Source organism: Cryptomeria japonica, chromosome 5, assembly GCF_030272615.1.
Source record: "Cryptomeria japonica chromosome 5, Sugi_1.0, whole genome shotgun sequence".
In the NCBI taxonomy this organism is placed as follows: domain Eukaryota; kingdom Viridiplantae; phylum Streptophyta; class Pinopsida; order Cupressales; family Cupressaceae; genus Cryptomeria; species Cryptomeria japonica.
In genome coordinates this window covers 216,972,399-216,987,294 of record NC_081409.1, presented here as the reverse complement: position 1 = coordinate 216,987,294, position 14,896 = coordinate 216,972,399, and the positions used below count along the sequence as shown (strand labels likewise).

The following is a 14,896-nucleotide window of genomic DNA, read 5'->3' as shown; positions in this document are numbered from 1 at the left end:
TATGCTGCTTCTTGCTGGCTTGTAACTTCTGGCAACTGACATGACTCACAAATCTTTGCAATTGGTGCATTTTTTCACCTCCCGCAGACATTGTTTGCTGGAAAACGTCATGCCGCAAAATCTTATAGATTTTTGCCATGGTTTCTAGGGTTTTTTCCCGGTCCGTAGGAAAAGAAGATGTGATTTTTAGGAGATTAAATTGTGATTTACAATGCGATATCAGCGCTTTAATCACCAAAAATTCATTGACTTTTGGTCAACAATTTTTACATGATTTTTAGGGAAAATATTGGAAATGAGGACAATTTTTTAAAAAATCGCAATTAATTGCGATTTTTTCCAGATTTATGCTTCTATTACTAAAACAACTATTCTCAAAATCAAGATGATGTTCAAATCTCCTGGACAAACTATTTCATTGATAGAGGTAACTAAAATATTCACACTTCTTTGGTTGCTTTGTAAAGCAAATCATTTTGGAAGAGACAAAGATCACATATGGAAATCCTCAACTTTGAATTGACTAAATCTAATGAGAAGCACAATCTATGAATTCAAATGGACAGAGGAATAAAGGTTGAAATTGATTTTGAAGATTCATTCTTTCATCAAATCCTGAGGGACCAAGTGGCCTTAAGCAGATTTTAAATGACAATCAATGTGACTTATGAATTAGCATTCGAGAAGAATTTTAGCATAAATCAGGGCAAAAAGATAACTCAGCAACCACACAAAGATTTTAATGGCATTTTCAGCAATGTAATATCCTAGTTATTTTTGTTTTTGTTTTTTAGGCCAATAATAATCATCCACAACAGATAACCCGTTAAGGTTAGAAAGCATAAATTGAAAACTTGCTAGAAAATGCAACCCTTCCACTTTCTGATCACCAAGTGCCCAATGTGGGAAGGTGAGAGCATACAGTGTTGAGGGGATTGTTAGCTTCAAATAACTGGAAACAATACAATGCTTGGGCGGCAAGCCAGCCCCTTCTGCTTATCCAGTGGGAATGCAAGAAACTTGGCGGTGAACCAGCCAAGAGAAACATACAAAGGCACAAATCGCTCAACCGCGATATTTCAACGGGAGGACTAAAATTAGTAATTACAAAACAAACTCAACTCAACCGCTTATGCAACGGGAGGACCATTACACTCAGACATCACTCGACCACTTATGCAGTGGGAGGACTGAATTACAATTTACTTGAAAATAGGCGGCAAGCCAGCCTCTTCCACTTTTCAGCGAGGTGAGAGTTACAAGCCAAAATTGGTTAGTAGTACTACTACTTAACCTTACAATAATCAAGATAATGTGAGAAGAGAGTAATGCTGAATATCCAAATAAGAACATGAAATTTCTGCTAACATCAAAATCTGCAGGCTGGAATTGTAAAACCAGCAGCCTATGAATTCACTAAAACGCTCATAACTCTCTCATTACTCACCCAATTCAGCCAAAATCTGTTCTAAACAATTGCTATACCCGCTACAATGAAAACAAACCCAAGGAAAACCATTGAAACACCCATATTTATTTTGCACACTTCCCAGTGCATTCACAAAACCCAACGCCTAACCTGGGAAGTTCGATTTTCAATATAAAAATCCACACTCAAAATAAGATACTAAAAACATACAATATGCATCGCCAGTGGTAGGAAGAAAGGATGAGCCGGTACCCAGAATGATGGAATCGCCTGGCCAAGTGGTGTGAGCAAAATACACTTTCAGCAGTCTATTGTGCATATTAGCACACACACCTTGTCATTGACAGGGACCCCCGATTGTGTCTAGTCTGCTCGCAAGAGAGTGCATGACCTCCTAGGAAGCCCTGTAAATCCCGAAAACTTTGAAACTTATGGCATTTTAACTAAGAGGATAAAATTGTGCAAAATGGTCAAACAAGCCAGGTTTTATAAAGCATAAAAGGCGATAGCAGCACAAGGCATCAAAATCGCGCATTTCTTCATTAAGGGCCGAGTTTGTAATAGAAATCGCTCAAATTCCTCTCGAGAGCCCGAATTTCATAGATCAAGGGCATAACCAATTAAATGCAAGTTAAACTCGCAAGACCCTCTAGTAGGCCGAAGTTGGAGATCATAAGAATTTCACAAAAATTCCCTCCAAGTCAAGATCGAAACTCTCACAAACAAGCCAAGTAAGTCGAAAAAGTTAAAATCACGATATAGGCATTTGGGCCGAAGATGAAAGTTTTAAAACGCAACCAATTCACAAAATAGCTCTGTGCACCGAAAAATATGCAGTTCTAAAAATGACCCTCGAGGCCGAAATTGGCAAAATGACCCTCCAAGTCGAAATTGGCAAAATCACCATCCAGGCCGAAATTGGCAAAATCACCATCCAGGCCGAAATTGGCAAAATGACCCTTCAGGCCGAAATTGGCAAAGTGACCCTCTAGGTCGAAATTGGCAAAATCACCATCCAGGCCGAAATTGGCAAAATGACCCTCCAGGCCAAAATTGGCAAAATGACCCTCCAGGCCGAAATAGGCAAAATCACCATCTAGGCCGAAATAGGCAAAATCACCATCCAGGTCAAAATTGGCAAAATGATCCTCTAGGCCGAAATTGGCAAAATGATCCTCCAGGCCGAAATAGGCAAAATCACCATCCAGGCCGAAATTGGCAAAATGATCCTCCAGGCCGAAATTGGCAAAATCACCCTCCAGGCCGAAATTGGCAAAATCACCCTCCAGGCCGAAATTGGCAAAATCACCATTTAGGCTGAACTTCAATAATTCAAAATGGCATTCCAAGTCGAAAATCGCTAATGAATAGAGGGGCATTTTTCATTAAGTTTGCAAAAAATGACTTTGGCCCGAAAATACCAATATGAGAAAGGGCCGTTGAACTAGAACTTTTCAAAAGTGCCTTCTAGGCCGAAAATCGCAAATATGAGGGAAGGCGTCATTCTCTCCAACCTTTTCAAAATGGCATTTTGACTCGAAGATCGCGAAAATGAATGGAAGGGTGTTTTTAACTTAAAACGTTCCAAGGTGACAATTAGATAAATCGCGGAGGTAAAGGTAAAACTTATAAGATAAAATCCCGTGCAATTTGGTGTGAATACCCAAATTCGGCTAAAGAGACATAAAGCATTTAAAAAGTATATCTTTCGCAGTTCACCTCTTAGGCCAAATTTTGTCTAAATAGGAGAGCGAATCAAGAAGACAGATCGAACTTCATATAAGTGGGAGATTCAAAAGATACATCTCACAAAGAGCTTCTCAAGGCCCGAACCCCACAAGACGAAGCCAGAAGTTAAAATTTAATATGTTAAATTTAATTATTTAATTTTTCAAATTAATTTATTGAAGTGAAATCAATTGATTGTTCGCAGGACGTCATTAGAAGAACCAGGAGAAAGCCGGAAACGACAAAGCCAGACACTGAGTTGAAGGGGAAGATGCAGGAATGTGCTGCAGGAGCGCGAGATCTAAATCGAGCAGTGGGTAGCATGTCGCTGAACAAAGCTAAAGTCCACCATCGGGACCCAAGACCAAAGAACACTCCGAATGCTGCAAGTCTAGGCATTCTCGAGAAATACACAGCTGGATTTAATTCCAAAAGTTCAGTTTCTGAAAATGGAAAACTGTTTTATTGTAAAACTGCCTGCGGGCCCCACTCAAGATATTTTAAAAGACAGAGGGGACACATGTCAGTTATGTCCAACTACTGAATAGACATGAATTAAAGCCAAATAGTGGTAGGTAGTTGGGATTGTGGTTGAATGGATGACTGAGAGTTTAATAGGCATGGGTTAAGGTTGCCAACTTCTGGAAGGCAGAACAGGGCCCTTGGATGCAATCCATCCTAGCCTTTGATTCAAAATTGTAAAATCTCTAAAAGGCAGAAGCCTGTCTTTTGTAAAGGGTTAGATAGTTAGAGTTAGAGGGTTAGATTTTAGAAGTTAGAATAGATTAGATTTTAAGCATAGCATGGAGATGCTGCGGAAATTGTTGTAATGGCAGCTAAAACAAATATATGAACATTGAAGTATGGTGTCTGTTGTCTTTGTTTTAGTCTGTTTGCATGGTTTCTTTCAGCTGGTTAAATTTTAGAGTGCAAGGATTTTAATGGTGAAGTGTAGAGGGGTATCTGATGCATTTCTAGTTCATACCATTGGGGGTCTGCTGATTGTAGGTCATCGTGCATGGTTAGTTTGAACCCAAACTGTGCTTAGTTCAACTGAAGGTGTTCGTCTTAGGCTGCGCCAGAATTGGGTGCCTAAAACGAGTGTCTTTGGTCTGAAAATCATTCATCCCTTGGAGCTTGCACCATTTTTGTCTAGTTGTGAGGGTATCTCTGGCGAAACAAGAACTGGTTTATCGAAATCTGTCTACCCACTACATCAACTGTTATCATCTTTGTCCTTAGGCTTCCTGAACCCTTCCCTTTTGATTTTATTATGTAATTCGAGAATCACAACATACCACCTTGTTGCAAAACGTAAGTCCCCTTGTGCTCCCAGCAAATCACATCGACCGTTGAGCTATCCTGCAGTCAAGACCTGACAATCGAAACCTTGAGGTCGTCCCCATTGATCAAATTGAAACAGCATTAGGGATTTCCTTATCTCAAGAGAGGATAGGATACTCAGTGAGTACATTCTATTTTGTGTTGGCCGGATGGAGTCGTAGCAATGCGATTTTAGACACGTCAACACAGTCCCGCGACCAGCAACCAGAAAACACTCAAATCTCAAATAAAACACTCCACAATCTGCAACTCACTCACCAACAGCACTGGGAATCCATGAGCACAACTAGGTACTATCTTGCAAGTACGAAACTGAGACTTAGCTAGGAAGCCACACTTCGAAGTTCAGATTTTTCAATCGCCAATTCGGCAGCATAACGATGCAAATTCATTTGATACCACAAAATGGAGCCCAAGGCTTTTATTTATAACTTCAACTCCCCAAAACCAAATGCAAATGCACACAAATTCGCCCTAATTCACTTTTTTCATTTGCATTACCCAAGGATGGCGCCATACTTAGACAAGGAAACATGCCAAGTAAGTCAAGGACCACGACTTGACTTCGTAAACATGTGAGGTGAAATAAAATAATATCTCCATTATCAATTTGACGTCCCTTTCTAGACATAAAATTCGCCTAGCACTTAGGAGATATTATGCGCCATTTCCAAAGCCAATAAATCAGTAGTAAAAGTAATCAAATTAATTAAATATTAAACCTTAGGATAAGGAAATAATATTTAATTATATCACTTATGACTCCAATACCGATTATTGTCAAAACCAAGATGAAGCTGAGCTAGGAAGACCACTGAACTGCTGCAGGATCAGGACCCTATCCACTGCCAAAAATAGAAATATGCCATATTGCCACTTACTAAAAATAGTAAGTCATAAATGACTGCTCCAAAAAGCATGATCTTCGCGCCCAGTGACAGAGCATGGAGAGCTCAGTAGGACAGTATCACCAAAATGGCCAACCCCTGACTTACTAAAAATAGTAAGTTCTCGCCTCATCAATGCTTGACCCTCATTCTTCATTCCATCTAGCCTACAGGTCTCAGGAATAGGCTAATGGACCACTGGAAGGACATCAACAAGAAGGGGTCATTACAAGCAACCAATTACTTTCTGGGACTGTGATGTCCCCATCTGAACCCATGGACTAGACATAGACAATGGACAACAATAACAAATAATTGTTAAAGTGAAAAAGCTGTGATTAAAGAATATAAGATGATTAGAATATAAAGGCTAATCAATAATGATTAATCTAAAGATAGCTAAATGGATAAACGATTAGATAAGTTTAAATTAAAGATTTAAACTTATCATTAAAAGAAACAAGCATCACTGAAGGACAAGTCTGACAATGAAAAGATGATAACTTCATCAGCTAATTAAGGTCTGAATGCAACAATTTAGTTTGGAAGAATAAGCACATAAGATCAAGATAATAATGGAGTATCAAGAGCTACAAAGTACAAACTAAAGTGTGTAACAAGGAACACTTTATATATACCAAAAATATTTCTCAAAGCCAACGGCGATTAATGGGAGTTGATTTACGCGAAGGAGGATGTAGGAGCCTGTGTAAAGAATAGAATGAATGATGCGTTATAAAACTGCGCGGCGATCAAACAAAGATGAATGAATAATGAAAGATACGAGCTATGGTAATCATTAAGAGCATCATTTTATTATGATGACCGATGACCATAGAGGTGACGATACGGCTTGTAGAGTGGGGCAATAATTGGATGAGATAAATATTGATGAACATGAAGCGATAATGAACATGTTGCAATTATAGTTTGATAAGGAGGATTAAGAGTCACGTTGATTATCGTACGATAAATAACAAGCACCGATAATTAATAATAGAGAGTTGATATAGACTAACAAATAAACATCAATGTCGATTCCCCCTAAATATGCAACTGGACAACAGTGATTAAGCCAAATATTCAATCATTGCCAATACTAGTCAAATGCATCAAGCGATTGGTTAATGAACCGATTGTTTAGTAAGTGCAATTGGCATATATTATGAAGGGATACGATCTACTTATGAGATATGTCTCTTTGGTATCTAAGCAATACGACCCTTCAAACATATAAGTTATTTATTGGGTGTTAAGTTACGGGGGGGCAGGATAGAAGGAGGTAATTCAATACCACACTCCATAGCATATCATATTGGGTGGTTTGCCAAGTATATGGAAGGTAATACAAAATTGAACTGCCAACACAGAAGGGACATTGGTGCATATGCAGTGGCCAATTCTATACATTGTCTCCAATGTTATTTCATGGACGCTTAAGGGTGAAGGAGTATATTGGGGCAATTTAGTCATTTATAGCCTTTGACGATTAACTAGAGAGTGAGAACTATCATCGGAAGAATCTATTATTCTAATCTGTAGGCTCTGCTGATCAGTACTGCAGTAATGATTTATAACATTAAGGCATATATCTGAAATATACAAATCAGTGAAAATTATCAAGATAAGTTTTATCCTCTAAACTATTATTAAAATTTTAAAATTAAATATTAAAATGAAATGTATTCCGTTCTGATAAAATTATGTTTATTAATTACAATTCTCACTTTATTTAAAAAATTGATGTCTCAGGGCTAATTTAAGGCAAATCCCAAATGGGGACATTACAGGGAAGGCCTATAATAGCCTCCTTTCAGTATTATAGCACTAAATAATGAGGAAAATTGGAAATCCCAAGTTCAAACATGATAGAAAAATCTTGGAGCATAGCCAAATTTATGAACTAGTTTGTAGTAGTAGATATTCCGTACCATGCTATGGATCAGTCAAGAAAATTCCAACCAAGTTGCAGTCCTCCAAAAGGATGCTGGAATTTTCCAAAATCAACAAGCATAGCAGAAAATCATATGCTGACATTTCGCCGAAGGCATCTGGAGATCTAATGTATAAGTTCAGCTGTTGAAAGAATGTGTCACCTAAGGAAGCTAAGGGCAAGCTGACAGGTACAGAATAAATCATGAACTAAACCTGAAATACTATATAGGAAAGTAAATTTCATGCTGATTAATTGCACGATGTGGCTTATAGTGGACACGTAATTGTGGAGCAAAATTAGTAGGCCTGGTTATTGCTGCACAAAAGGAGAGAATGAAAGCAGATTGACACCAGAAGGCATGGACTGGTTACTTAGAACTTCAAGACAATTAGTTACAAGGCAGTGTAAACTAAATTTTCTGAATTTTCATAGCCATATCTAAGAGAGAATTAAAAAAAAAACAGAAAAAAAATTCATCTCATTAGATTCAACCTGTGAGAATGATTGCTTGCAACATGCAGTATGAATATGATCTTGTAAAATCTGAGTGGTGTAAATAAACACATAGTTTTTATCCAAAAATTCTCTTATTCATTACAATGGACCCTGAAATTTTTATTCTAATTTACACTTAATATGTCAAATCATGGACATGATTCAATTTTTTATTACTTCCTAATCTAAGTTTTGTATGATAAGCATGGACTGGAAACAACAAGATACATATGTATTTACACTTAAATGCTTGTTTAATTAAATGTTGTGAATTGATTGATACAACAGTTTTTCTCATTTGGCAACACACTGTTTGATCAAATATGATTGATATTATTTGTAACGATTAATATTTGGTTGATTAGGCTAGTTGCTACCAATAGCACACCATTCTATATATTGGGCCACTTACCCTTTATCAGGTTATTTAAGCATCCTTTTTAGAAATCGTACATCTTAACTGTAGTTTCTTATAAGATATAGAATCTATGTTGAAATCCTTTCTACCTCTAGCATTTTTACTTTTAACTTTTTTGTATTCTTACTATTCTTAATTGTTTTATGTGTGAAGACAAAAGAAAATACAAATATTTCTATGGCTAGCTGAAAAGAATGTTCAAAAATGTGTCATATGGGGTCACTAAGGGAATCATAACCTCAAAAAGTGACCAAAATCCACTGACCTTGGAAAGCTTTTCTCGCGATTCCAATGATAGAGTGCTGATTGCATAATAATCTAAGTTCTCTGGAAGAGGTCTATGCTCTTTCTGTGAAACCTACAAATCAAATGAGATCAATAAAGGTGAGTTTCTCCTTAAATATTCCTTGCGAATAATTTTCAAGATCATTGTATGTGTGTAGATCAAGATACTAATAGAATAATATACTTAAATAGAAGCATTTATTTTTTTGTTTATGAAAGCCAATCTAAATCAGATGCACAACCTTTGATCTGAATTGGATCAGGAATGTAAAAATCAGCTAGCTAAAATATATGGTATCTATCCATAACACTATCTATGATAAGATTTATATGATTTGCTTCATAGATTGTATGGCATTGAAGAAAAATCACTTGCCCCAAGTTAAACATCACATAGCTCTAATATGCTACATTAAAAATAATGGTGATCTTGATGAGTGGTGTGCTTCATAGAACCTGAGCTAAACTATTCGATGTTGTATTGTTGTTGGTGAGGCATCATCAATATGTTCAGTTTTCAATTTTCTTTAGGAGAAATCAGGTTTTTCTGGCTAATTTTGTCAATAATGAGCTGTATAGATTGTCCTTTGACCTACATTTGAGAATGGAAAGTACTTTGTCTTCAACTTGATCTAAATTGGAAGACGAGACTGTTCATATTTGCTACCATAGTAATCAGCTGACAATCCATGATATGTGTGCCTTTGTCTTGTGCTCTTGCAATAGAATTTGATGCTTCTATTTGTGAGCTAACTCTTGTTTTAGCACATTCTTTTGTGGGTTTTCCACTTGGATTGTATATTGTGCACCACTTGCCAATCTTTGATTACTTCTTCTGCTCCTTTACTCCACAAGAAATGTGTTCTATTGGGAATGATACAAAACTTCTTTTCCTTGCTTTGAGTTTTGTTTGACGTCAGACTTGGAATCCTTGTTTAGCAACTTATCTTGGGATTTAAAGTTTTCATTCTTAGACTTGTGCTTAGCTTTTACTTCAAATTTCAAGCACACATGTAGGCTTCTCCTAGAGGAAAAACATTGAAGAATTTCATGTTAGTCTAAATGTATGGTAGCAAACTTAACCTATACTTAAGAACGAAATTTTGTCTAACTCCTAGATTTTCAACTTGGAAGTCAAAAGTATAGAATATGTCACTATACTCTTGAATATACCAATCTTGACCTTGACAAAGTTGAGAACACTTATGCAGTGGTCTTAAATTTTTCCAACAATGCAATAGGCTTCTTTCAAGGCTTCAACAAAAACATTTCAGGTATCTACAGGTATAGGCTATCCTCTTGGATAGTGCGGTAGTTATTCCATCATATTTTGATAGACAAACAATTATAAAAGGGAAAAAGTAATCTTTTCTTTATCTAAAAGTTGATTTAGCATGTAGTAAAAATCAAACGAGATTGGATTCCCCTATTGTTATCAAGTTTGGATTCCACTTCTTCCTTATCATACATTCATTTTTTCATGGTGTTAAAAGATGACACCTGGACTGAGAATGGATACAAGGGACTAAGAGAAGATTGTAAAGGTCTAGTTCAATGCAACAACAATAAGTGATAATGAAATATTGTTGCCAAGGTTTAAGCACCATGGATAAGGTCTTAAATTAGCTATGGTATAAATAAAACCTCTTCTAATGATTGCACGTGAAAGCTTTTTATAATTTTTTTGATAAGGTAAACCTAAAAAAAGACCTCCAAAACCATATATATTGTATGAAACTCCATGTTTCTTGGGATCTTGTAATGACCCTTAAATAAATTTTCATATATATTGCTCAAATTTGGAATAATGCAATGAATATTCACCAAAAAGTATTTAAAATCAGAAATGCCCACATAGAATAAAGAAATCTGCACATATAAACTAACTAGAATAGAGTATTTAATTTAACATGTTTCATTTAAATGATTACATGGATCTACTACAAGTATTTGTTGATATTCAAAACTACAATGATTACAAAGATATTCTAAACATGATCAAACTATTGAAATATCCAACTACTGAAGTCCTCCAAGTTGAAGTGCTGATACAACCTCTATATGAAGTTGCCCTCGAAAATTAAAGCGCTTTTATCCTCTAATCTTCAAATCCAAGGGGTTGCATCCTTAGATCTAATTGTTGAACACAAGTGCTCAAATTGGGGTTGAGGATTACTGATATTATGAAAAAGATGATCCCAATCGATGAAGTTGCTTGCCTTATTTAGGAGTTGAAGACCTAGCATGGGCCCAAACAGGAAGAGAGTTGTTTGAGATTTTCCCACCATTTTACTTTGTTTGAACAATGGGGATTTGTGAAAGTGTATGCTTAAGTGGAAGGATCTGGGAACTGTATGCTTGAAGGAAAAGCAAAGAAATATCCCAAGAGGTACGACATTGGAAGTTCAGACATTTGTGTCCCCGAAGGAAGCAATACAATGGGTGTTTGAATATTCACATTCCTAAAGAATGCAATGGCAAAGAAGACTAGGGAAACGAGAATTGGGATGCTTCTCATAAACATTTCCATTTGATCTACATTATGTTCTTTGATAGTTTGAAGTCAGGGGTTTGGAGAATAAGCTGCAGGGATACTAGGGTACAAAGGGATGTAATTGTTTGCAAGGATTGTGAGTTGTCAACACCAGATATAGGAAAGAGTTGGGATTGAGAATACTACATACTTGTTACCATCATAATGAGGGAAATAGAAACCTAAAATTCTACAAAAGACGAAGGATTGAAGGAAAGGTATGTCGATATGAAAAACTCTAAAATCCTGCCCAAAGCAAGAAATGAATCTAACACCCACATACTTAGGATAAAGGGCATTACAAGTCCACCCTTCCCAAGATCGCTTGCCCTCAACAAATGTGAATTTGAATACTCCAAGCTCTTTGGTCCTTCCAAGGTAACATCTTCAATAGGTAGATTCTTCCAACAAACCAAATATTGTGTAATGCCTCCATTCCTCGGCTTCTTCACCCTAGTATCATCAATAACATTAGGTTTCAATATGAGTTTTCCTTCATCATCAAGATCCCATATTGCCCAAGGGCCCTGTTGGGGTGAGACATGAAAAACATTATGAATCGTACTATTTTCTGGCAATTGCAACTTCATCAACTCTCTTCAAGATCCTATAAGGCCCATAAAAATATTGCTTCAGCTTTTCAACCCCACTACTTTTGATGGAAATTTTCCTATAAGGCTACAACCATAGAAAGACCGTATTTGCAACTTCAAATGACCTCTTTAGTTTCAATTTGCATAAATTTTTTGTTTGTTATGGACTTGCTAGAAGCGATCCTTTAGTGACCTCAACATGTTTTGGCTATGCTTCACCAAGTCACCAATTGCTAGCATTGTACTATTTCTGAACATTAACCAATAAAGGTTAATGCATTATAACCATAAAATGTAATTACTAGAGACATACCAACGGACATATGGTGGTTATTGTTGTAGTTACATACTCTCCCAAATATAACCATTTAATAGAAGATGATTGCTAATTTGAAACATTGTTCTTGAAATAGCCTTCAACCTATTTGTTCACTATCTTTGTATGTCTATAAATTTGGGTAGGTTGGCTTGTGCTAAGAATGAGTTTTGTATTCGTCAAGAGAAAAAGCATGTGCTAGAAAGAGTTGAGGGATCTACTATCCCTATCATTGGCAGTATTTTAAGCAACCCATGTAGTCTAAACACTTCTCTATAAAAAATTCAGCCACTTGATGTACTTTTAATTCTAAAAAAATAGGAAAGAATTGGGCATACTTCATTAGCCTATCCACCACAACACAATTGCTAACTTTTCCTTGCGCCTTGGGGAGGCTTGTGATGAGCTCCATGGATATGCTTTCCCACTTCTAACTTGGGATAGGTAGTGGTTGAAAAAAGTATGTTGGAATAATATTTTTTTGCTGTAATGTCCCCTTCTCAGTGATGTGCATTCAGTGGTCCATTGGCCTATTTTGGAGACTCGTAGGCTATTTGGAAAGGAGAATTAGGGTTTCCAACTTCTGTGGAGTTTTGCATGAGCTTTTTAGGGTTTGTCAGGAGGGAATTCTTCAGTTCTGCTTATGGTTTCCTTCTGGGTTTTCCATGAACTCCAGGGTGGCATAACATGCATTTGATTCTTTGGTGAAGTGAAACTTACTATTTTTAGTAAGTTAGGGTTTGGTTGTTTGGATGATGTAGTTCTGCTGAGCTTTCCAAGCTCTTTCTCTGGGTGCGAAGATCATGTTTTTCGGAGTAGTATTTCTTGACTTACTATTTTTAGTAAGTGGCTGTGTTGAGCATTTCTATTTTTAGCAGTCTCAGACAGGGCCCTGATTCAACACAGTTCAGAGGTCTTCATCGCACAGCTTCATCCTTGATTTTGGTGTTGATCAGTATTGGAATTATAAGTTATTTAATTAAATATTATTTCCTTATCCTAAGATTTAATATTTAATTATTTTTATTACTGATTATTTGTATTGTGCGCAACTTAGGGGAAAATATTTATCTGCCATCTATATTGTTATTTACCTGAGTCAGTGGCATTAAAAAGAGGCATATTTCATGTGCTAACTTCCTTTTTATGTTGCAAGTCTTCACCAGGGAAAAATATTGAACTTCTAGCCTAGGAAGGGGACGCCAAACACATGAGGTGTGGTGGAGTGAAATGCAATTTGATTTTGGAGGGAATTTCGGTGAAGTTCAATTTGAATTTGGAGAGGGAAGTGTTATAAATAAGAGCCTTGGGCTCTCATTTGGATCATCTTGTGAAATTGCATCGTTATTTTGCCGGTTTGGCGATTGAAATCTTAGCTTCGAAGTGTGGCTTCCTAGCTAAGTCTCAATTTGTACTTGGGAGATAGTACCTAGTTGTGTTCTTGTATTTTCAGTGTTGTTAGAGAGTGTTTTGCAATTGTGGAGTGTTCTTATTGTTTACCCTCTTGGGTAAATAGCTTAAGACATACAGATAAAACACGTAATGCAGAATAATAATGCCATAGACATCAGATAAAATATAAGAGATGTTATTCTATTCATAATCGTCCGTGTGTTACAAGTTACATTTCGAGATATATAAAGGTACCGAGGGGATGCGAGTGCCAATCGTCACACTGTAACTACCATCCCTCGGTTACATCACTAATGAAAGTAAAGTACTATCTAATTAACTATTTTATTCCGTACAATATTACCGCTAACATCATCCCCCCCCAAAAACCAAGTCATCTCCTAACGACTCGAAAGCAACATGGAAGGATTACAACATAAAACTCAGGACTGAGAAGGGGGTGGAGGAAGCGTCCTTGGTGGAGAGGGGGCGGTGCTCAGGCGAGCGCGTAACTCGTAGACTTGTTCAGTCCGCAACTTGAGGTCCCGCTCCGCAACCATCTAGCGTTCCATCGCTGTTTTCACCATCAATGCTGCCTCCAAGACTTCTTTATCTTTCTGGTCCACCTGCTCCAAAGTGCTACCCAGTCGGTTCTCCAACATAGTCCTGTCTTCGTGCACTTCCTCCAACCGTGCCTCCAAGGCACCCCTAGCCGTCCTCTCTCCGACTAACACTGTCTCCAAGGCAGTTCGTTCTTCATCCCATGTGGTCGTCGCTCGAGCCAATTGCTCTCTGTGGAACTCCTCTGTCTGCTGGAGCCTAGTAGCCAACTCGTCCCGTGCCAACACGGCATCCCTGCGTTGGGTCTTTGTACTGCCGGCAATATATTGCGTCCTCCGCAACTCATAGTAGGTTTCTCGAAAGGATTGCTCTATTCGCCTCAACAATGACTGTCTGCTGGTTTCGCCAACCTGCTCCCAGAGGCCCCAATTCTCCAACATCTGTAAGGTCTCTGTGGTAGGCCATCCACCAGACTCAAAGCACTGAGTAAAGTGGGTCCTGCACCTATCCCTCATAAACTCCAGTAGCTGCTCCAACTCGGCGTCTGCTCGGGCCTCTCCCTGAGACCTCACGGAGGCTACCACCCGTCTGGCTTCCACAACCATATCGGCAGGAACTGCTCTAATTCCCTGTCGCCATCTCCTCTCGGAGATGCTACGATACCATGCTCCTCCATGGCCCCGTGGGAAGTCTGTGGGAAGCTCAGGGACAACTTCGCCTCCTGCGTAGGGCTCAACATCAACTCACGGATGGGTGAGTGGTCCCTCGGTACACTCTGCGTCGGCTCTAGCGAACCATCTCCGAAGAGGTCCACAACCTCGCGAGGACTCTGCTCATGCCTTGGAGAATGGACTACTATTCCAGCCGGGGCTATTGGTGCCAGCTTGAACTGGCTCAGCCACACATTCATATCCTGCTGAGAAGGGGTATCACTGTCTCCAGGATGCCCCGTTGGTACCCCCATCTCCCCATCTTCTGT

At 38.1% G+C, this 14,896-nt stretch overlaps 1 protein-coding gene across 3 annotated transcripts in view; it reads right to left on the bottom strand.

Moving 5' to 3' along the window:
- LOC131064396 (uncharacterized) overlaps positions 1–14,896 on the bottom strand; it is a 375,046-nt gene that overhangs the window by 23,653 nt on the left and 336,497 nt on the right. For 2 of the 3 annotated variants that reach the window (XM_057998529.2, XM_057998527.2), the window contains one exon: positions 8,503–8,595. The exons of the other annotated variant lie outside the window; for it this stretch is intronic. In XM_057998529.2, the coding sequence (XP_057854512.2) occupies positions 8,503–8,595 (93 nt within the window). The remainder of the gene's footprint in view (positions 1–8,502; positions 8,596–14,896) is intronic. 3 annotated transcript variants of the gene reach the window in all.